This window comes from Erpetoichthys calabaricus, chromosome 2, assembly GCF_900747795.2.
Source record: "Erpetoichthys calabaricus chromosome 2, fErpCal1.3, whole genome shotgun sequence".
Classification (NCBI taxonomy): Eukaryota; Metazoa; Chordata; class Cladistia; order Polypteriformes; family Polypteridae; genus Erpetoichthys; species Erpetoichthys calabaricus.
Window position 1 is genome coordinate 153,440,623 of NC_041395.2, and position 22,960 is coordinate 153,463,582.

The 22,960-nt window shown below is 35.7% G+C and overlaps 1 protein-coding gene across 2 annotated transcripts in view; it reads left to right on the forward strand.

Annotated features, from left to right (window-relative positions):
* rasa2 (RAS p21 protein activator 2) overlaps positions 1-22,960 on the forward strand; it is a 120,138-nt gene that overhangs the window by 86,056 nt on the left and 11,122 nt on the right. Inside the window, exons 14-23 of one of the 2 annotated variants that reach the window (XM_051922280.1) lie at positions 2,209-2,332; positions 5,468-5,574; positions 11,204-11,290; positions 12,850-12,927; positions 14,201-14,274; positions 16,153-16,259; positions 16,793-16,875; positions 17,141-17,349; positions 19,663-19,766; positions 21,411-21,596. In XM_051922280.1, the coding sequence (XP_051778240.1) occupies positions 2,209-2,332; positions 5,468-5,574; positions 11,204-11,290; positions 12,850-12,927; positions 14,201-14,274; positions 16,153-16,259; positions 16,793-16,875; positions 17,141-17,349; positions 19,663-19,766; positions 21,411-21,596 (1,159 nt within the window). Of the gene's footprint in view, positions 1-2,208; positions 2,333-5,467; positions 5,575-11,203; positions 11,291-12,849; positions 12,928-14,200; positions 14,275-16,152; positions 16,260-16,792; positions 16,876-17,140; positions 17,350-19,662; positions 19,767-21,410; positions 21,601-22,960 lie in introns of both variants that reach the window. The other variant, XM_028794669.2, reaches the window with a different exon arrangement.

The following is a 22,960-nucleotide window of genomic DNA, read 5'->3' on the forward strand; positions in this document are numbered from 1 at the left end:
GAATTCCTCTGCTATGTTTGTAGCATTATATAAGATTTATATTTGCATCATTAACTGGTTTAAAAAAATATATATATATAGTATTTAACGGATGAGTCAAACTGATTCAAATTTCAAATATCACACATCCTGTATTTATTTATTTTTTTTATTCGTCCCCTTTTCACCTTTCTCCCAACTTAAAGGGTTCCAGTGTGAAATCAGACTTGTTAGTTTCACTTTAATCAATTATTTCAGAACTCCTCAAAACAGCCTAAGAGAATCTTACATGAGCGATCAGACTTTGTGGTGCTTAGCCTGTGTACAAATCTAGAATTAGAAAATTAACTGGACTGGCATTACCTGAATTTAATTGTAACTAAAAGATTGTATTATGTTTGCCAATGTACCATCCAAATATATTATATACTGGATGGGCTTTCACTACATTTGTCACATGTTTGGAGTTTTACTAATGAACATTAGTGTACCTTCAGAAAACAAATTACTGATAGAAATGTAGCATTTGTAGATTTATATTCAGTAAGCTGTTTTGATCGTGCTGCTGCAACTGTGCATCTCTGCAGAGTGTCTGTTAAAAGACTACCTGTCGTATTACTAGAGAGACAAGCTTGTGCTTCGAAGCATCAAAACACTAAATAAATTTTATTTTGGTGTTAACAAATAGAGTGGGTCATTTAATCGCCAGTGTGGACAAGCCAAATAGCCACTTTGTTTGAGACTTGCCTACATTTTTACATGCTACAGTTGTTGTTAGTAGTGCCACTGTGCAGTTTCTCCCTGCATCCCACAGTCCTATATGCATGACCCTTCTGCAACTTAGGATGGATGCTCATACGCACATCTCTAGACAAATGATCAAAGAATGAATGCAAAGCCTCTGTTCGCTTTTGGGGACAATGTAGAAAATGGTATTTAAAGGCAATTCATCTCGCCATCAACAAGTTAATAATAATAACGTATTTTATTTATATAGTGACTTTAGAACGTGCAACTAATCTGTAATGTCATATGCTCTGAAAGGATGCACAAATCTATTTGTGAGCTAACTCCATAATGGGCTTTTTGCCCTTTTTTTTGTTTTAAATGATGAGCATGATTCCGTCAATCTTGTGCTGAACTTTTCAATTCCAGACATGACTAATGCTGTTTTTCATTTTGAGATGTGTTAATGTGGTGCTGTAGCATTGTGAATCATTTTCATTTATAGTTTTTAGTCACACTTTTATAATTTATTATTGTGTCTTGTTAAGTATTATATCCACTTGCAGTCAATCATCAGTGTGGTACTGACTTTCATGTTGGTAGCGATACTGTAAAAAAGCTGATTCTTGTGGCATCCTTACCTTACAATCAAACTTTGGAAGCACAATCTAAAACACTATCTAGCAGATGCTGGCATCCCTTTGTCCTTCAGCCTTTACTTTCCACTTAAAGAGCTAGTTCTCTACAGCACATTCTCAGCTTAAATTCAATTGCAAACCAAAACAGTTAGAGATTGCTACCATTAGTAATTGTGTGTCGTCCAGTGTTTTTAGTAAACATTCTGTATTTCAACCTAAGCCACATCTGTATTTCATCATTACTGATTCCCTTGAATATCCTTTGAACACAGGCTTCAAGCTCCTTAGTTGCCCTGGTGTTACTACAGTGGCATGTTCAGGACTTCTCCTAATGCCAGGATGTCTTTTTTCTCTCTCTCTCTCACCCCCCTCCTGTCTTGCTCGGAGGCTGAGGACTTAACTTTGAAACTGACCTTTGCTGACTTGGCTATTTCTTTGCTTCTGGCAAACTCTTGTTAGTCATACACTTCTTTTAACTATTCTTTAAACCTTTAATGCTGGTTTTCTATTACACTTTCTACCCTTCTGTTCTCCTTAGGATATGTATCTCTTGTTCAGACCTTGTTATTCATCAACTAACTATGGTTTTGGTTGTCATCTAGTCATGGGAACACTAAGTGTAGCACTAAGTTTCTTGTGGTACAATTTGGAGTTTTGTTGTCCTATTGCCTATTAACTTCATACATTTTGTCAATCGTGAAATGTAGTGTTATACAGGGTATGTAAGATATTTGGGTTAAAGCATCTGCTAAATAAAGAATAACATTGATATGTTTAAGACAATGTCCACTAGTAAAAATTAAACTAGTGAAGATTTTTCCAATCTTTCGATATTATATAATTTGGCGGATTTTTAAATTTGCAGGATAACTTGCACTATTATGTGAAAAAAGTCTTCAATTCCATTCTCCAGTCAAGCATGAGCTGCCCTACACTGATGTGTGATATATTTTATGCTTTGCGACAAATGGCTGCCAAACGCTTTCCTGGTAAGTATTTATATGAAAGTATTCTTTCACTAGTGTGAATGGTTATTATGCGTGTTTGCCAGTTTGCTTAAGAAGTAAGCTCGTTAAATACCTTGTTACATTTTGGTGCAGAGGCACCCTGTTACTTTTGCACCTGTGTATTTTTATTAAACTTTTTCTGCAGCAATCTTTAAATCATAATTTCACTAAGATGATTGAAGGTTTAGCATTGAAACTTACAAAGAATTTAAAGCAAGTGGTAGGATGTTGAATCATAGGAATATGCTAAAAGATATCACAAAACAGAACACTTTTTTCATTGGTCATGTATTTGCAGAATCAACATGAAACCAGAATTATGAGCAATGATGTCATGTGTCTAGTAACATTCCTTTTTGTACCTATTTGTAATCATACAATCCACTAAAAATGGTGTCCATGTTAAATACACACTTTTTTGACCATTATGTAAAATTAACTGAGAAATGTGTGTTGTTAATTATTTGACATTGTCCGGGACAAACTTTAAATTAACTGGCATTTGTCAGGCTCAACAGCATTATCACAGATGATTTCCTTGGCACATGTTACTTCAACACACTTTTGTGCACATTTTGGAGTGTTCAATAAATAGATTGTTGGATACAGCAAAGTGACTTCTGTAATTGTGGAAGGAAAGACCCCTTTGCTGTATTTTACCAGTATATTTTGGCTTAGTATTTATGCATTGGGTTTGTGGTTAAAGCTCTTCAGTATCCTGGAGGTAAGGTTCTTGTTTATGAGCAGGGAGTCAACAGAGGGTTTTACTTATTCATTTTTTATTGTTTTTTTTCCAAACCCTCTTCATTCTGCAGTTTTCCTTACTATTTTTTCAGCATTCATGCTACCCTTGTATTACAGGTGTTGCACTAGGGAGTCAGGTTGTGACAGCATTAAGTGGAAATATAGCAGCTCCTTTTCTAAAAAAAAAAAAAAAGAAAAAGTTGTACAACTTGTGGATTTTGCCACCATTTCTGTATAAATTGCACTTTATTTGCCTCTTACTGTACTGCATTTGATATTTTCAATCTCAGTCACATGTATTATAGACTTTGAACACTGCTCCAAATCAGACTAAATCGAAAAAAGGTTATTACACAGCTATAGACATACTTTTATACAGTTAATTATTTTTTAATATGTTAATACTTTGTCATTTTGGTGTAGTGTTCTGTGCTAAACAAGCATTACATTACCACTATTCAAAAAAATTGATTCTTTTTTTAATTGTTACTGAATGCGTTACATATATTGAAGACTTTTCAGTTTAAGACTAACCTGTCATTGTTCTTTTTCTTCGTTACACCCTCGGCCTTGTAGTAATGTCACAGCCTGCAGAGCAAAAACTTCTGTCTTTCACTATACACTTACCTGTGAACAGCAGGGCTGACTTAATGATGAGCTAAAAGCAAGTTTATTTTGTTTTGGATGAATTTTGCCATCAAAACCTGAAAATTTAAGTTGACTGCCCAGGCAACTCCGAAACTTAAACTAAAGTGTATGTCTGAAAGATTTAACAGTCATGTTAGTGCAAGTTAAAAGAACCAGTTTGATCCAGTGGAAAGTAGGAAGCCTGGAGAATGTTTCCGTGTAACAGTTATACCCAAGTGGACAGATTAATGTGTCTACTTTGTATCGCCATAGTTAAAGAGGTAGCAGTTATGACAGTAATTCATTCACATACATGGTCAGGATAAAGTCAAAAAGTGAAAAGTAAGCATGAGATACTACTTACCTAAAGTATCTGTCTTTCAGTGCTGTGCAAACATGCACTGGTCTTGTCCAAAAAAAGACATACTAATCTCTGTAAAAGAAAGAGCCCTATGGTAAAGTAAAATTGAAGGACCTTCCATACATGTATTTGTTCTAGATAAAAAGTAGGCTGTCTGGAGCTACTGCATTGAATTGAAAATTACAAGGACACCTGGGCCCAGTCTTCTGAAATATTAATGTATATAAATAGTCTTGCTAATAGAAAAGGTCTGTTTGTCTCAGAATGAAAGAGCAGATGGAAGAGACTGAAAATTTGCATCTTTACAACAAGCTTTTTTGTACAGTCACAAAAGGGAAGCTAAAGAGCTTGTGATCAGACATCTTGCACCTGTGTAAAGTATGGTGCATCATCACCAAAGAAAGTCGAAAAAGGATGTTCATTATATGGATAGTGTAGTTAAATCTAAAACTATGCCATCTGTGACTTTGGCAATTATAGATGAACTAGTCTTTTAGCCCGTTACAATAACGGGAGCTAGAACAGTAGTGCATAAACATTAGTAGGAACAGTCTATATTAAATAGCAAGGGACTTTGACCTCATTCTTTTTGTTGGTCGTATTTTTCTTTCTTTCAGCCTTTCTTTTGTTGATGTTTACTTGCTGAGCTGACCATTCTTCGTGGGCTGCCGCCGTGTATTGTGTGTCTTTAATATCCTGTGACAGTAATACTGTCTTGTACATCCGCTGGCTTGTATGTCCGTAATATACCTTTAATTTTCTCTTGCGGTAATACAGTTGTGCGCGTCGGTAATATGTCTTTAATCTCCTCTGACAGTAATACTAGCTTGTATGTGGCTGTAATATGCATCACTGCATTGTGTACCTTTAATTTCCTCTCGCAGTAATACTGGTTTGTATTTTCGTTAAACGCCAATAACTTTCTCTGACAGTAATATCGCTCATCGCACCATGCCCCACGCATGCGCACTTCACCAGAAGCCCCGCGCATGCGCACTTCACCAGAAGACACACACACACAGACACCTGGACGCACAAAGGGATTTTATTAAAGAGGATATGCAAGTGGTTTAGAGATAAAGCAATAGGGAACTGAACTTAGAGATCAAGCGTTAAGTCCAGTATTATGTAAAAACTCAGGATTATCATTTCTTTGTTTTCCTATAAATTACCAATCATAAAACCTTGTTACCTAACCAATAAATGTGTAAAGCATAGCTCAACAGTTAACAGTAAGAAAAATAATAAAATAAGTTTAAGAAGTTAATTTTCAAAGATAGTTGATTTTTGTAAAGAACACTGTACATGGCATAATAGGTTCTGGATATTAGAAAGACCGATATTCGTGAGATTATGAGTGACGCTGTTTACATTGTTTTAAACAGGTGACCCTCATGTACAGTATTCAGCAGTCAGCAGCTTTGTCTTCCTGCGTTTTTTTGCTGTAGCTGTCTTATCTCCTCACAGTTTCCAGCTGCGCTCTCATCACCCGGTAAGTGAGAAGAAACAAAAATGTTTCCTGTGTTTTAACTTTAATAAAATGAGCAAGTTATTTGAATATGTATGTTTTTACCACTGGAACACAAACTGCCATACAGTTTGGATCCTCTTGTACTGTATCATAAAATTATTCTATATAGACCCGTTAAAGGAAAAGTTTTTTATTTTCTGGAAGTAAAAAAAACATGTTTTTAACTGTTTAGTACAACTTTGCCTTTCAGTTGTTGAAAAATATGCATACATGGGATGTGAAATTAAAATGAAAAAATGTCATTAGTAAGGCTTAAATTGATGTCCTTTCAGTAATCTCAGTACTTTGAAACTTTGGCTAGTAGAGCTGCAAGGCAATCCCCCCAAACAATGTACCCTTGCAGCTAACAAGATCAATAAACAAACATATTTGTTCCTTGAGCATTATTCACTTTCTAGAGTTTTATGTCAAAAAATTGAAATGCAAAGATTTTCCCAGAATTTAACGATTTGAGGCTTTCTGGAAGATCTTTCCTCTGCAGTAACACAGCTTTGAGTGACTAAGCAGTCTTGTTGCTGGATAAATCTAAGTTTTCAAATAATGACAGAAGGTTTACGGAACGTCTTAAAAGTTCACATCATCACATTGTTATTTCAAAACATTGATGATGTACAATACAATCACTAGGGGAGGGTTGGGGGTGTATGGGTGGAGAGAACCTTGTGGATTGCAAATAGTTGCTCTACCCATATACCATGAAAAGTGGTGTTGAGTAACTGTTCAATAGTGTTATTATGAAGATTCAAAGGCAATTCACTTAAGTTAATTTAAAATGACTACAAATTACAATGTCAAGTTTGCACTAAACTCTAATATTTGATCTGCCTTATCATAAAAATAGATTTGAATAACTATCCACCAACAGGGCGGTGCGGTGGCGCAGTGGTAGTGCTGCTGCCTCGCAGTTAGGAGACCCGAGTTTGCTTCCCGGGTCCTCCCTGCATGGAGTTTGCATGTTCTCCCCGTGTCTGCGTGGGTTTCCTCGGGGTGCTCCGGTGTCCTCCCATAGTCCAAAGACATGCTGGTTAGGTGGATTGGCGATTCTAAATTGGCCCTAGTGTGTGCTTGGTGTGTGGGTGTATTTGTGTGTGTCCTGCGGTGGGTTGGCACCCTGCCCGGGATTGGTTCATGCCTTGTGCCCTGTGTTGGCTGGGATTGGCTCCAGCAGACCCCCGTGACCCTGTGTTCAGATTCAGCGGGTTGGAAAATGGATGGATGGATCCACCAACAGGAAACTAGAAGACAGTAATTACTTTTACTCACTTAAACACATAGTCTTCAGTTGTTCTCTTTCTACATTCTTCTAAAACAAAAAATAAAATGACTCAGCATGTGGTACAGAAAATATGTACTTCATTGTGTTTCATCGTGGTTTGGCTATAGCATATGTTTTGCCATTTCTTATCATGCATACGAAGTACATACCAATGTACAACATGCATGCAGGAAGACAATGGCGTTGGCTTTTTAAAAAAATGTAACACACTGCATTGATATGTAATCAGTTTATTTCAGATTTATTACCTCACGTACACAGTACAATTGGATTAATACTTGCCCATAAGCTGCAGTGCTTGAAGTGAAATCAGCGTATTGGCAGTACTCTGTTTAGTCAATGTCTTGTTCCACCAACTAATTTGTTATTACTTTTACATGACGGGGTGAAGCTTGGCACATGTGTATATTTGTATACGATATCTGAGCAGTTGGAAGGTGTTCTTCTCGAATCTACAAGTACCGTGATACACTAACATTCAGTCGAAGGTTGAAGATCCCCTTCAAGCACTGCTTGAGCACCAAATAAGCACCACCATACCAACACTATTCTTGTCAGACACCCAATGTCACTGCGTAGGTATTGAAAAATATAACAACACTAGGGGGCTTCTCCCCCTGCTCGCTTTGCTCACCAACCCCCGTATTTGTTTTTCCGTACACACACTTTTAAGATTTTTTTTTCTTTGAATTGTTGCTATTTCATTAGTTTCACTTTTATTTCAGAACTTCTGTAAAAACAATATTTGTAATCTTGCGAGTCCCAATATGCTGAATCTTTTTAGTGAGGTCAGGATAGGTTTCTCTGTTTGGAATTTCAGCACAGACAAAACGATCTACATCATCAGCAGTTAGTTTTTTTTTTTTTTTACAAAGTAAAAAAGTAAGTAGAGTTCTGCATTGGACTCCTGTCTGTAAAGTCGTGCTATTTTCCTCTCACAGTTCCAAAAGTACATGGGTTTACCAAGGTGATACCCCAGCTTTTGTCTAGGTTTTTGTACAAGGGCTAGACAGAACATTTTTGACTCCTGGGGTAATTTTAGCTTTTTAAATAAGCAGACAGATAAATATATATACATGAACAAAGTAACCAATAAATGCATGTGCGGTAAACTCCGTTTTTGAAATTCTCAAGATTCTTTATTTATCACATGCATAGTTATACAGGACAACACGCAGTGAAATGCATCCTGATCCGCTTATCAAAAACTGTGCAAAGTTAGAAGAATATCAGTTAAATTAACAAAAAGTCATAGATTGAAAGATAACAGTATAGTAGAACATAATAAATAAGTAAAATTATGTGAATAAAGTAGAATTAAGTGTTAAGGTACATTAAATGAGGCAGTTTGTTTGTTTGCGCTACTACGATCTTTGCTTTTTTATATTTTCTAATTTTCCTACTTTCATATCCTTTAAGTGCCAAGGTTTTTTTTTTTTTTTTTTGAGCCTTTCTAATTTCCCTGGTTTCATAGTCTGACCTGCTCTGCATGTGTTTAGCGCCAACGTTTGTAAACGTCTTTATGAAGTTCTACTTTGTCTTTTACTCACTGTCATTTAATTCTGAGCCGGATTGGACGTACTTTTTTTTCAATTCCACTTGTTCCGGGCTGATAATTAATTCCCTTATTTTCTGAATTTGCACCTTGATTATTCTTTTTTGCTCTTTTTTCTGTCCAACGCATTTGAGTCTGTTTTCTCCGCACTTTTCTTTCTTCTTCGTTTAATCGTCGACATTTCATTTCTACCCTATTCATTTCTACCGTATTGACCTTATACACTTTATATGCACTGAGAACCCTGGAGCTGTGTGTGCTGCATGACTGCCTTTACACTACTGATCTTTTTTTTTTTTGATATTGCTTGTAAGTAGGGTGTGTCTTGCAAGACTCTCGTTCTATGTTCCCGTGAGACGCACCGTGGCAGGTCTCTTTCGTCTCGCAGGTCTTTAAATTATCTTCCGAGAAGATCATGTATCGTAGACTATCAGGACAGGGGACAGGATTTCTTTTTATAATACATAGACAAGGATAGACTCTCAGCTGTTCTCTGACCCCAGGATGAGAGTTTTGGGAAAATGAATGAGGAATCAAAAATATTGTAACGTCACTGACAAGTTGCATTAGCATGGAGATCAGTTACCCACAATATGAGCTGACATTCAGTTATGCAAATGAGGGGCTTCAGAGAATAATTTAAAAGGGGCAAACCTGCCAAATTTGCCAACCTATGCAGCTGAAGTGAGCAATCATTTGAAGGGTAGTGACTGCCTAAAAGATTGATGTGAAGAGCAAGAAACCGTGGGCACTGAGAGCCTGTTAGTACCAAAGCAGAGCAGTGGTCCAAATATACCTGCACTCTTCCCATTCAAACTTTGTGTGTGACGCACTGATCAGATTACTTTCCCTCAGACAGAGCGCACACTTGCTAAACTAGCTAACCACAGGAATAGCAGATGCCTCCTGCTGTGAATGCAAGTGCCTAACGCCTTTCTTGTGCGGTGCGCAAGATTAAAAATAAAAGTTACAGCTGCAGTTCAGTGTCTTGATGAAATACTTGTAAATATTTGGAGCCTATTGACAATTTTTATTTACATGGATGATGTGTCCAGCCAAATGGACAATATCATCATCATCAGCGCTTCTGCCCTAAGTGACAGCGGTAACTCTCCTCAGAAAAGGAATTTGTCCTTAATAGAAATTATTTTACATTTTCCAGATGTGTCTCTCCAGTCACCAGTTAATTGGAGCCGTGCCATAGCTACTGTACATGCTCTTATCTTTCACGTTGTCAGATTCTCTCTATCAGTCTCTATCTCTGCTTTGTTTCTTGTCTATCACTATATTGTGATTCATACAGATAAGTTTCAGTAAGAAGGCTGAAAGTTTTTTCACCTTCATAGTTAAAAGGTATTTATGGTATAAAATGAGAGCTTTGTCTAAAAATAACATTTTTGACCTCCATTGAAGCATAGTATCACTGTAATTGCAACATTTTTTTTTATAAATATATATAATCTGTGCTGTTTCTCAAAAACTGTTCTAATGTGTGTGTGACCTTCAGTCATGAATAAATATGCAGGAAAATTCATGTCTGTGAAGGGAATGTATTAGATTAGTTTTCTGGATTTTAATTCATTTTTTTGGTGCTTAATTAGTCCCAATCATATGAAACTGAGATTTACACCACATCTTTCAGGAGCAAACGAATGATGGTCATGATTGTAAAATAATTAATTGGATTTAAAAAATAGCAAACTTTCCATTTAAAGTTCTTTACTATCCTGTTAGACCCTACACTAAAAGTATTTTTCCTCATGAATTCATTTAAAGATTGCGATTCACAAATATATTACACAAGAGGAAATTATTAACAGATTGTATGATCTCTTTAGGTATTAACTATATTTCAGAAAATGTATAGTTACAGTAACATAAAGGATATATACTTTTTAAAATGTCTGTTCCTTAAAACCATCATATGAAATGGGTCTTTGCATTTTCCATTCCATTTGACAATGTGTTTGTAGTGCAAAGATCTTAAAATTTACTAAAGAAAAATGTTTAGATGTATTCTATTTTGATGCAAATGTAAAAATGTCAGGGACGTTCAATGCAGTACACATGTATATTACAACATATAATTTGTCTACTGTTGCCTTTCTTTGTATTTGTGGGAATTACCCAGGAACTCCAGTTTCCTCTCACAGTCTATAAAGATGTGCTATTGGGATGATTATTGATCGTCTCATATTTATGTTTTTAATGCACTTTGATTGTCTCATACATTTGTATATGTTTCTGCCAGATTAATCTGTGTGGAACACAGCAGGCATTTAAAAGTGATAGGAAAATTGACATTCTAAGTATATTCTATGTAGTTAAATTTAAGTAACATAGACAGAGAGAGAGAGGTTAGCAGCATCAGAGCCAACATTAATCTAGTAGTTTAGCATCAAAACCTAAATCAGTAGAACTATATACAGTATGTAACTGAACCTGGAATCATGATTCTGTTGTTCTTTCAAATATTTTTTCAGTCAAAACATCTTGTAATTTTACCCTTTTTAAATAAATTACTTTTCTTTTGCATGTCTGTTGCTGAATGAAATAGTTCTGTCCTTTCAAATTTAATGTGCATTTAATAATATGAAATATTGTTGTGTCTGTGGATGTTCAAAATAACACAACTAAATAACCAGATTTACTATATATATATATATATATATATATATATATATATATATATATATATATATATATATATATATATATATATATATATTATATAATTTTTTTTTTTTTTTCTTTTTCAGGATGCACAAATGTCTCGAACATTAACCTTAATTTCAAAAACCATCCAAACTTTAGGAAGCTGGGGAAGCCTGTCTAAAAATAAATTGGTATGTGATTATATTTTTTTCCTGATTAATTGTTGCATTTGGTGCTTTTTGTTAGCTCTTACATCGTAAGAGTACTTACTCCACACCCTAAAATACAGAAAATGCAATCTAATTCACTAATTTTTCTTTTGCCTTTGGTTAATCCTAAATTTCCAAAAAACCTTCATATTGGTTTAAGATACAATATATTGTTTAACAGACAGATGTTTGCATTTTCCTGTTTCAATATTTGACCTTAACATTAGCCTTAATCATTTCTGTAAGTGATCCAGAGGAAATATACTGTACTGGTTATTTCATTACATATAGAATTATAAAAATGTGAATTATTTTTCTGTAAAGGTACTTTTTTCAAGACTGAAAAGACTAAGATGCTTTAAGCAGAAATAGTATTCAGAAATAGAATTCAAAGTGCTACCTATTTGATATGGAGCCTATTCCCACAACATCAGTAATAAGGCAGAAGCCTGCCCTGGACAATACTCCAGTTCATTGTAGGCCCCATTTACTTATGTTTGCACAGGACCAGTTTAGAATTACTAGTTACCCTGACCTGTATAATTTTTGGGACTGTGGGAGGACAACAGAGTGCCTCTAGGAAAATGCACAATGGTGTTAATTATTTTCTGTAGTATGATTATAACATTTTCTCAAATAATCCTGAATGCTTCTCACTAGAAAGTATAGAGTTTAAGCATCACCCTCCTTTCTTAATATTTTTCAAGTTTTTTAACATTCACTCATACATAGCCAATTTGGATTTGTCATTTATCATAAAATGAATCTGTGGAATGTGGAAGGAAAACCAGGGTACCCAGAGGAAAAACCCACACAGGACAAATGAGAACATATTTACTGCACACACATAACAACTGACAGAAAACCAGGATTCCGGCCCAGTGAGGCAGCAGTGCCAACTACTGGTCCACTCTACTGTTCCAGTTTTTATAATACAGCCTCACATTTTATTAGCCTTATTGTTGTTCTTTTTCTTCAGTTATCTGTCAGGTGTGCACCATTTTTCCATATCCACAGACATGGCACTTGTAGCCTATTAGCAAAGACCTGTCCATTGAATAAGCTGAGCCAAAAGGCTGCAGTGTGATATGTTGCCCTTCAAAGCACAAACCTAGTTTGGAAACTCATACAGACATGGAGTGAGCATGCCAACTCCACACAGACTGTTTATTGGGTGTGATATTTGAAACCAGGATGCTGTGTTATTCTGTAAAGAATTTAAACTATTTGTACAATGCTGTGCTCAAAAAATAGGGTTAACCAGCTTCAACAAGTTTCTGTCAATCATGAAATTACTACAGTAGTTGAAGCATATAGCATTTACATACATTCATTGTATTCAGACACCACATGACAATCTAACTTTACCTGCCATATCTAAATTAGAATACCACAAGAAACAAGGTTTTGAAAGTTGGATCCTACCATTAAATGAATGATGCTCTACCAACATAACTATTCAAGCCCCACAAATTGTGAATGTGTACATTATATATCCTGTTTCAATAATGAGATTAAAAAGTGTTGTTATCTCTTTTTAGTCAAGCTTCAAGGAGACATATATGTATGATTTCTTCAAATCATTTCAAGATGAGACATACATTGAAGAAGTTAAAAAGGTAATAATAAATGATGACTAAGGTTTTGAAAGCAGATTATTTGTCCATTTATGTGGTAACCAAACATTAAGCAAATATCTGCTATCCTATGAAGCTCTTGTTTCTTTATTAATTGAAAATTTTGTCATCTTTATCTATGAGCATTTATAGATCTTCTGAACTGGAGGACCACAACAACTCCAGGTTTTTGTTCTAGCCCAATTAATCATAATTGGGAGGTACTCCTTGCTATGACTTTCCATCTGACATGTCAAGTTTATTTTGTATTTTAGATTTTTTCCTTAACTGAGAATGTCATCCAAATGATTCCTGGCAGATAAGAGATTAGTAAGATAGGTAATTAACACCTATGTGAAAGCAACCGTCCGATGTCAGTTAAATAATCAAGTTAATGCTTCACAGAATAAAAGCATTGTGTGTAAAGGATTACTTAGCTTTGTGCATACAACAGTAATTTAAAGAAATACTCTACCCAAAAGTTGTATTTGTATTTTTTAATCTCCTGCTTACCCTATGTTTTTTGTAGTGATCGCAGAAGAAAATTTAATGTTATGTTTTTGTGGAAAATATAGATAACAAAGGTTCTCTTATAATGGGCTTCAGTGGAGGAAAGCATTGGCATACACTGAAGAATAGCAAACAATGTTAAAACATCCATGGAAAAATCTCAGATTACATTTACATGCCGGTTATCCAGTCATATGTACACAAAGTCCAAACTATACATAATTTTTTAAAGAGTATTGTTAAACAAATATACTTTTGGAAAATCAGAGTAGTTCACGGAAGTGAAGTGCATTCAAACAGGATCACACACACACATACACAGGCAAACCCCTTCTCATTCATTGGTCAAGAGCTCTTTCTAGTCAGCTTGCAGATACTGTATGTGGCTTGCGTATCATTAATGATAAGGGGGTGGGGTTGAAGACCTTGCGAACATGCTTTATTTTCTTGCCATTCACATGTCTTGTTATATATTTTTAAAAACGTGCTATTTTCAATTTCAGTTACATTTTGACAAGCTATTAATTTCTAGACAAGTTCATGTTTTAACAGCTGTATCGCTAATGTTAGATAAACATATTTTAGATATCTGCATAACATTAGCTAAATTCTTCGTGCTTTATTTACTTTCATTTACTTCACCTGCATTATTCGATCCATAATTCCATTCTTCAAAACGTACTTAATTCAGTGTTAGGATCTTGAGGAGAAGGAACCTAAACTCAATTATTATTTCAAATTATAAAGTGTCTTTTTTATTTTCTAGTTTCTAGATGAAATTTCTTCTACTGAAAGTAAAGAATCTAGTGGAGTTGAGGAGACCGTGATTCTGAAAGAAAGGTGAGGTTTAGTGCCAACAGATTTTTTTTTTGCTGCTGTTTCAAATGCTCGGTCTGTTAATAATAGTACATTTTGATGGAGCACCCTACTACAAAATACAGTAGTAAGAAAAAGTATGTGAATCCTATGGAAATAACTGTGTTTTTGTATAAATTTGTGTTAAAATAATGGCCTGATGTTTATTTAAGTTACAATCAATTAACAATATACAAATTATTGTATTATTCTTGTATATATTTAATACATCCTTCAAATATTCACAGTGAAGGTTGTAAAAAATATGTAAAGCCACAGGCTAAAGACTTCAATAAAATCTAACTGCAGGCAGGATTTGGCAAACCACATCTTCTCATGTGAAGCATACCTTGTAAAAAAAAAGAGCTTTCAGAAGATCTTCAATCAATAAAGCTAGAAAAAGTTACAAAGTAATTTCAAGAAGTATAGATACTTATCAGTCCACACCTAGACAAATTATGTATAAATGGAGATGATATATTATTGTGGCTACCCTTCCTAGAAGTGGACGGCCAGTCAAGATAACTTGAAGGGCAAAACACACATTGTTGAATGAGATGAAAAGAACTGTAGGGTAACAGCTAAAGGCTTGAAAGATTTGTTGGAACAGGTTAACATCTCTGTTCATAAGTCTACCAAAACAAAACCTTGAACAAGCATGATGTTCATGGTAAGACATATTGTGGAAGCTGCTGCTCTCCAAAATAAAAAACATCACTTTTGAAGTTTTCCAAAGACAACCTTGACGCTCCAGAACACTACTGGGAAAATGTTTTGTGGACTGATGAAACTAAGATTTAATTTTTTGGGGAAAATATGTAGCAGTAGATAAGGTTTTAAAAGGGCACAGTATACCAACATGAAAACAACATCCCAGTGATGAAGTACAGTGAAGGAAGCATCATGTTTTAGGGCTGCTTTGCCACTTGGGGGCTTGAACAACTTCCCATCATAAAGGGGCAAATTAATTCTCAAATTTATCAAGATATCCTACAGGATAATTTCACTGTGGCTGCCTGCCAACTGAAGCACAGTAGAGAATTGGTGATGCAGCAAAATAATAACCATAAACTACAAAGTAAATCTACTGCAGAATGGCTTCAGAAAAAAAAAAAAATCCATATTTCAGAGAGGCTCAGTCAGAGCTGAGATCTTAATGCAGTAGAGATGCTTTGGAATGACCTCAGGAGAGCTGCTTACATGAAGCATCCTAAGAATATGGCTGAGATGAAACAGTTCTGAAAGAAAGAATGGTTCAGAATTCCTCCTGAACTTTTTGTGCTGGTCTGGTTCGCAGCTACTGTAAGCACTTTTTGAAGTTATTGCTGCCAAAGGAGTTTCAACCAGTTATTCAATCCAAGGGATCACTTACTTTTTCCACAGCACACTGTGAATTTTTGACGGGTGTATTCAATGAACATATGAAAAATTCTAATTGTTTGTTATAAACTTAAGCATATTGTGTTTTCTAAATTTGTGATTTTAACAAAGATCAGATCACATTTTCTGATCAGTTAGTGCAGAAAACTTGGTAATTCCAAAGGTTTGTTTACCTTTTCTTCCCACTGTATTTCTTATTTTTGCAAGGTTTCCATTGTCAAATGATTTTCCTAATTAGCCCGTCCACCCCCCATAATTGATCCAGTATGCATTAACTCCTGGTTGAAAAGATAATTTTATTATAAAATTCAACAAACATACGGGTCTTCTAATGTTTAATCATAAATGCACGGTAGCAGTTTATTTGTGTTTTGCCTAGTGACATTTACTGACCACAGGTGTAATACAGTGTACATTTTATAGTATAAATATATATTTTGATATATGTTTAAGAAAGAATCTTTTTGTTTTTCTCTTAAACAGTGAGGTTCACAGAAGAGTTCAGGGGAAACAGGGATTTTTAAGATCAAACTTCAAGAAACAGTGGCTACGGCTGACCACCAGAGAACTCACATACCATAAACATCCAGGTATAGATTCAGGATCATCATGATGACTTTTACCTTTCCAATAGAAGATGTAATGTAATATAAGAAATGAATTATATTAAAGTTTTTTTTAAAAAAGTTGATCTTTTTTAATGGAAGAAAGGTAAAACAATTACAAGTGGATATATAAATATTGTTTGTATAAAGTTGATTGCAGTGCCCCTATAAATTTAATTAAATTATTGACTAATATTGCTGTCTTTATTTGAGAATTTGTATTTCAGGAAGTGTATTGAATTCAGGACTCTGGCCAATATATTTATTTACCTTTTCAATACATTTCTATATTTTCACTAATGTAACAGTGGAACAGTATGAGGTTTTTTTATGGTGGCTGGAGTGCCAATTAAACCCCCAAGCTTTTCCCTGCAAGTTGGAGGACCTACGTGTGGTGGGTGTGGCAATGCGCTGTATCAGCGCGTGTTCCTAACCAACCAACAACAACTAATGTAAAATTATCTTTCGTGTTTCAGCCAATGCAAATGTTAATTTAAATTTTTTCTCTTTTATTATAGGAAAACAGCCACTAAAAACCATTCCCATTAAAAATGTTCTGGCAGTGGAGAAAGTGGATGAGAATGCATTTAACAGGAAAAATGTATGTTTCACTGTTTTTACTTTTCATATAACACCCTAACCAAGCTTCAGTAATGTGTAATAGTGATGATGATTTTATGTGAACTGACCTGCACATAGTCAATAAATTTTTTTTTCTATCCAGTTTAGAGTACAAGTGTGTAAAAATCATTATTAAGACATGCAAATTATAATAGTAAATTAAAACATTATTCTCCTTACTGACTATCTTCAATATGTTAATATTCTAATTTTAAAAATGTTTCAAGTAAATGTATCATTTGTAGATGTTTCAGATAATTCATACGGAATCACGGCTTTATATTCTGGCAAATAATTGTGTGGAAGCCAGTGAGTGGGTGGAAGTTCTCAGCCGAGTCAGTCGCTGTAATCAAGGCAGACTAAACTTTTACCATCCCTCAGCTTACGTCTGTGGAAACTGGCTTTGCTGCAAGGCCAAGTCTGAAGGACAAACAGGCTGCAAGCCTTGTACTGCGTGAGTACATTACATTTTACAAGCAATGTGTTGGTCGCTATTAAAGGGAGTGTACCTATTCACCTCTAATTATTTTATATAGTGTCATTTAAATAGCTTTGTCACATTTTTTTCCTTGGTTGTAGCTGTTATGCCAGGTGTTAAATGATGGATGTTACTGATAGATTGTTGTATGAAGAACGTTTTTTTTAATTATGATATTTATATAACAATCTTTCAAATCAAAAAAAAATAATGCATTTGCAAATTATAAGTGTCTATTGACATAGGGTTATTTTGTATTTTCTTATATATGCCAAACAGTCTTCATCTTATCATCTTTTTACAAGACAAGTTCCGATATTGCTTTAGTTATTCAGACATTCATTTTTCAAGTTACTTTTTGTTCGTTAGGGCATAAAAACTGAGCTAGACATGAATATCATGCCAGTCCGGTGCAGGGCATACTAACATACAAGCCCACTCAGAGCAGGCAAGTGTGGATTTGTCACTGAACCTGATAACAGGTCTGTAGATTGTGGGAGTACACAAGGCACATAACTGGACATCTAATTGGGTTGAAGTAATGTAGTGGGCAACATTGCCCATTTATTTCCATGACACCACATATACTAGTGATCAAAGCTAGGGAACAATTTATGAAAAATTGTTTCTTTCAAATATTGGTGACTGTCACTGCTCAGAGGTTAAAGTCTTAGTAACTGTAGGTATGATTTAATGTTCTATTAGAATGTTTAAAAAAAGGCTTAAAAGGTTAACTTTGAAAAACTACAGTGATAAAAATTAGAAAACTGTTATAACTGTATTGCAAAAGAAGATGGCAAATGAATTTTAGCAATGCTTTTTGACTAGTACAGCTTTCAATATTTAGTAGGAAGTGTAGAGGCCATTGCTTTCAATAACTTTGGCACATCTGTGCCCATAGATCAGGGCCAATTTCTTACACTGCTCTGGCATGAGTTTGTTCTACTCATCTTCAGCTTCTTCCACAATATGGTAACTGTATCAGGTTTCTTTGATATAACTCTGTCACCAGTTATCTTCCAGAGATTCTCAGTCAGGTTCAGATCAGGTCTAGGACAGACCATTTCTTCACTTCGATATTGTCACTTCTAAGAATTACTTCACCCGTTTAATAATGTGGCAAGGGACATTGTTATGCATAACTGACTTATTGGGTGATGCTTGCAGGGATGGAACTGCATGTTGCTGATGCTTGCAGGGATGGAACTGCATGTTGCTGAAGGAGGTTCTGATACACATTAGCATTCAACTTGCCATGTAGCTGCTACAGGGAACAAAATCCAACATGACACTTTCTCCTCCAAACTTTACTGACTTCTTTACACACTTTGGGTTCATTCCTTCCCCATTTCAACAGCAACATAGTGTTTCCCATGTGAACCAGCTACATCAAACTTGCTTTCATCACTGAAATGAACTTTGTACCAGTTCTCCTCAGTCACAACAACATGCTCCTCAGCAAAGGCTAGTCTAGCTTTTTCATTCTTCTTGCTGATGAGAGGCTTGGTCACTGTGAAGTGGGCCTTCAGTCCTAGTTATCTCGGACAACAAGACTTTGTATGCTGAGACAAATTCTTGCTCTTTTTAGCACTGAATTGGCAAGTAATTCCAACATCAGTGTTGAACTAATCCCCCCACTGTGAGTCTCCGTATCATCCTGTTTTCTTGTGCACTCGTCTTATGTGAGTGACAGGCCTTTTTCAGGACAAGAATGACTTTGTTCCTTTGTACAGCTTCAGTATTAGAAATTATGACCTTGGAATGACCACTCCCATCAGCCTTCATCTTATCTACCTGACATTGCAGTATTTCAGTTACCCTAGAGTGGCTCACCATCTTGCAAAATGCCTACTAATGTTGATTACGTCAGTTGGTGTTGCCAGGTATTTCAAGACATTGCCAGATTAGAACAAGCTGTTAACTACATTGACTTATTTTGATTTCTGATCTTCTTAAATTAACTTGTTTAAATCTTTGATTTTGGGACGTGGTATAGTTTCACTGATGAAATATGATTAGAATATGCCTCTTCTCTTCATGTTGAGATAATATTTGACTCAGATAAGCATTGACTTTGTAATTTACAGATATGTAACTTGTTCTCTAATTTTGATCGCAAGCATATAGTTTGAGTTATTTATTTTTAAATAGTCGCAAAGCACACCTGTTTGAAATCCAGAATTAACATTTTACTGTCCATTTTTTAATGTATTAGTAATATTATGAAACACAGACATGTGCATACAAAAAGAAAAAAACTAAGTTGTGTCTTTTTTCTTGTACTTGTAGAACAATGCCTGAAAATGTTGAACTTGATATTGATTGCGATAGAGAAACTGAGAGAATTTTTTCATTATTCATATCAAACAGTTCAAAGCTACATAAAATGGAGGGTAAGCACAATTTTTCTTAAATATAAATTTATACATTGCATCCAGAAAGTATTCACAGCGCATCACTTTTTCCATTGTTATGTTACAGCCTTATTCCAAAATGGATTAAATTCATTTTTTTCCTCAGAATTCTACACACAACACCCCATAATGACAACGTGAAAAAAGTTTACTTGAGGTTTTTGCAAATTTATTAAAAATGAAAAAATTGAGAAAGCACATGTACATAAGTATTCACAACATTTGCCATGAAGCTCAAAATTGAGCTCAGGTGCATCCTGTTTCCCCTGATCATCTTTGAGATGTTTCTGCAGCTTAACTGGAGTCCACCTGTGGTAAATTCAGTTGATTGGACATGATTTGGAAAGGCACACACCTGTCTATATAAGGTCCCACAGTTGACAGTTCATGTCAGAGCACAAACCAAGCATGAAGTCAAAGGAATTGTCTGTAGACCTCCGAGACAGGATTGTCTCGAGGCACATATCTGGGGAAGGTTACAGAAAAATTTCTGCTGCTTTGAAGGTCCCAATGAGCACAGTGGCCTCCATCATCCGTAAGTGGAAGAAGTTCGAAACCACCAGGACTCTTCCTAGAGCTGGCCGGCCATCTAAACTGAGCGATCGGGGGAGAAGGGCCTTAGTCAGGGAGGTGACCAAGAACCCGATGGTCGCTCTGTCAGAGCTCCAGAGGTCCTCTGTGGAGGAAGGAGAACCTTCTAGAAGGACAACCATCTCTGGAGCAATCCACCAATCACGCCTGTATGGTAGAGTGGCCAGACAGAAGCCACTCCTTAGTAAAAGGCACATGGCAGCCCGCCTGGAGTTTGCCAAAAGGCACCTGAAGGACTCTCAGACCATGAGAAAGAAAATTCTCTGGTCTGATGAGACAAAGATTGAACTCACGTTTGGAGGAAACCAGGCACCGCTCATCACCAGGCCAATACCATCCCTACAGTGAAGCATGGTGGCGGCAGCATCATGCTGTGGGGATGTTTTTCAGCGGCAGGGACTGAGAGACTAGTCAGGATAAAGGGAAAGATGACTGCAGCAATGTACAGAGACATCCTGGATGAAAACCTGCTCCAGAGCGCTCTTGACCTCTGACTGGGGCGACGGTTCATCTTTCAGCAGGACAACGACCCTAAGCACACAGCCAAGATATCAAAGAAGTGGCTTAAGGACAACTCTGTGAATGTCCTTGAGTGGCCCAGCCAGAGCCCAGACTTGAATCCGATTGAACATCTCTGGAGAGATCTTAAAACGGCTGTGCACTGACGCTTCCCATCCAACCTGATGGAGCTTGAGAGGTGCTGCAAAGAGGAATGGGCGAAACTGGCCAAGGATAGGTGTGCCAAGCTTGTGGCATCATATTCAAAAAGACTTGAGGCTGTAATTGCTGCCAAAGGTGCATCGACAAAGTATTGAGCAAAGGCTGTGAATACTTATGTACATGTGATTTCTCAGTTTTTTTTATTTTTAATAAATTTGCAAAAACCTCAAGTAAAGTTTTTTCACGTTGTAATTATGGGGTGTTGTGTGTAGAAATTTTAGTGAACTATAGTATTAATAAAATATAAACTAATTAAAAAAATTATTTGAACTTGATACTAATTTATTTATGCTGTGTAACATGTAATTGCAGATGCTTGTGCAACCATAGCTGTGTACCAGGGTCCACAGAAAGATCAAGATGATTATTCTAATTTTATAATTGAAGATCCACGGGAAACTTTTAAAACTTTAAAAAGTATTAGAGAAGTTACAGAAAAGCTACAGGAGCACCATGATATGTTCAAAGAGAAACGATCAACTATTGCAACATATGGCAGTGAGTAAGTATGAGTCCATAGGATTTGTTGTTTTATATGTGTTGTGTAAGTTAGACAAAATCATTTTGCTGCTATTCATTTACATAGCCAAGAAAAACTATTTTAATACCTAACTCCACTGCCTCCCTACTTAATCTATAATAGTTTTGTATCATGCTAGTTGTTATAAATTTTAAGTAAAACATGGGTGACATCAATTTCTAAATCTATAAAAACAGATTGTAGATTTCCGAGGGAGCTCTGCTTTTATTTCCATGTCTTCATGAATGTTGCATTGACTGGCAGAATTTAGGCCTGTGTAAAGTTTTATGGGGATGTGTGTGTGTGTGCTTGCATTTGTAATTGTGAGTGAGTCATTCTGCCCTGGAGTGAGGTAGCAGGCTGTGCAGGTTTAATTTCTGTGCTACAATGACATAATAGGCTTTGACTCCTCATAACTCTAAAACTCAAAACAGACATTTCAGTACATAGACTGATGAACTGAACAATCACAAATAATTGCCTGAATTGATAGTTCTTTACATTTTGACAGATAATATCCAGGAGAAGTAAAGCTTTCTTATAGATGTACAGAAGTGATTAAATGATGTTCTTGGTGAGTTTCTAAAGACATATTGACAACTTTCAGGATATAAATCTGCCTTTTCTGACTTCTGACTTTATTAGAAAAATCTAGCCCAACAAAGCTCACCAGTCCTGTCCATTTCATTCTTCCAAAATAACGTCAAATCTAGTTTTGAAGTCCTCAAAGTTCTACTGTCTACCACACTACTTGATATCTTTATCCATATGTCTATGGTTCTCTCGGTGAACAAAAACCTCAGAATTTTATGTAAAATTTACTCTTAACTAGTTTTCAGCTGTGTCACCATGTACTTGCTGAACTCACTTTAAAGTAAGAGTCTCAATCCACTGTACTAATTCCCTTTATACTTTTAAACACTTGAATCATGTGTCCTCTTAATTTCCTATTGCTTAAACTGAAAAGGCTCAACTCTTTTAATCTTAACTCCTAATTCATTGCTTGTAGCTCTGGAATCATCCTAGTCACTCTTCTATGTACATCAAGCTAAAGTTATATCCAGCACGGCAAAAAATGTGTTTTCTTGTGGAAAAGTGTACACAGCCAGCAAAATAGTGGAGGAAATTCTTTACATTATGTAATTAATAACAAACATCTTCTATCTAGTGAGAATAATGGTTTAAAAGAATCTTGGTATTTGTATGCCCTCAAACGGTTTACATAAATGGAGACACTTCCACCTCTAAGCTTAAGTGCATATTCAGGTGACCTGTCTGCTAGAAGGGGAGAGAAACTCCATAGTGAAGTGTGGCACTTACTCCTAATTCAGTCAGACTTCAG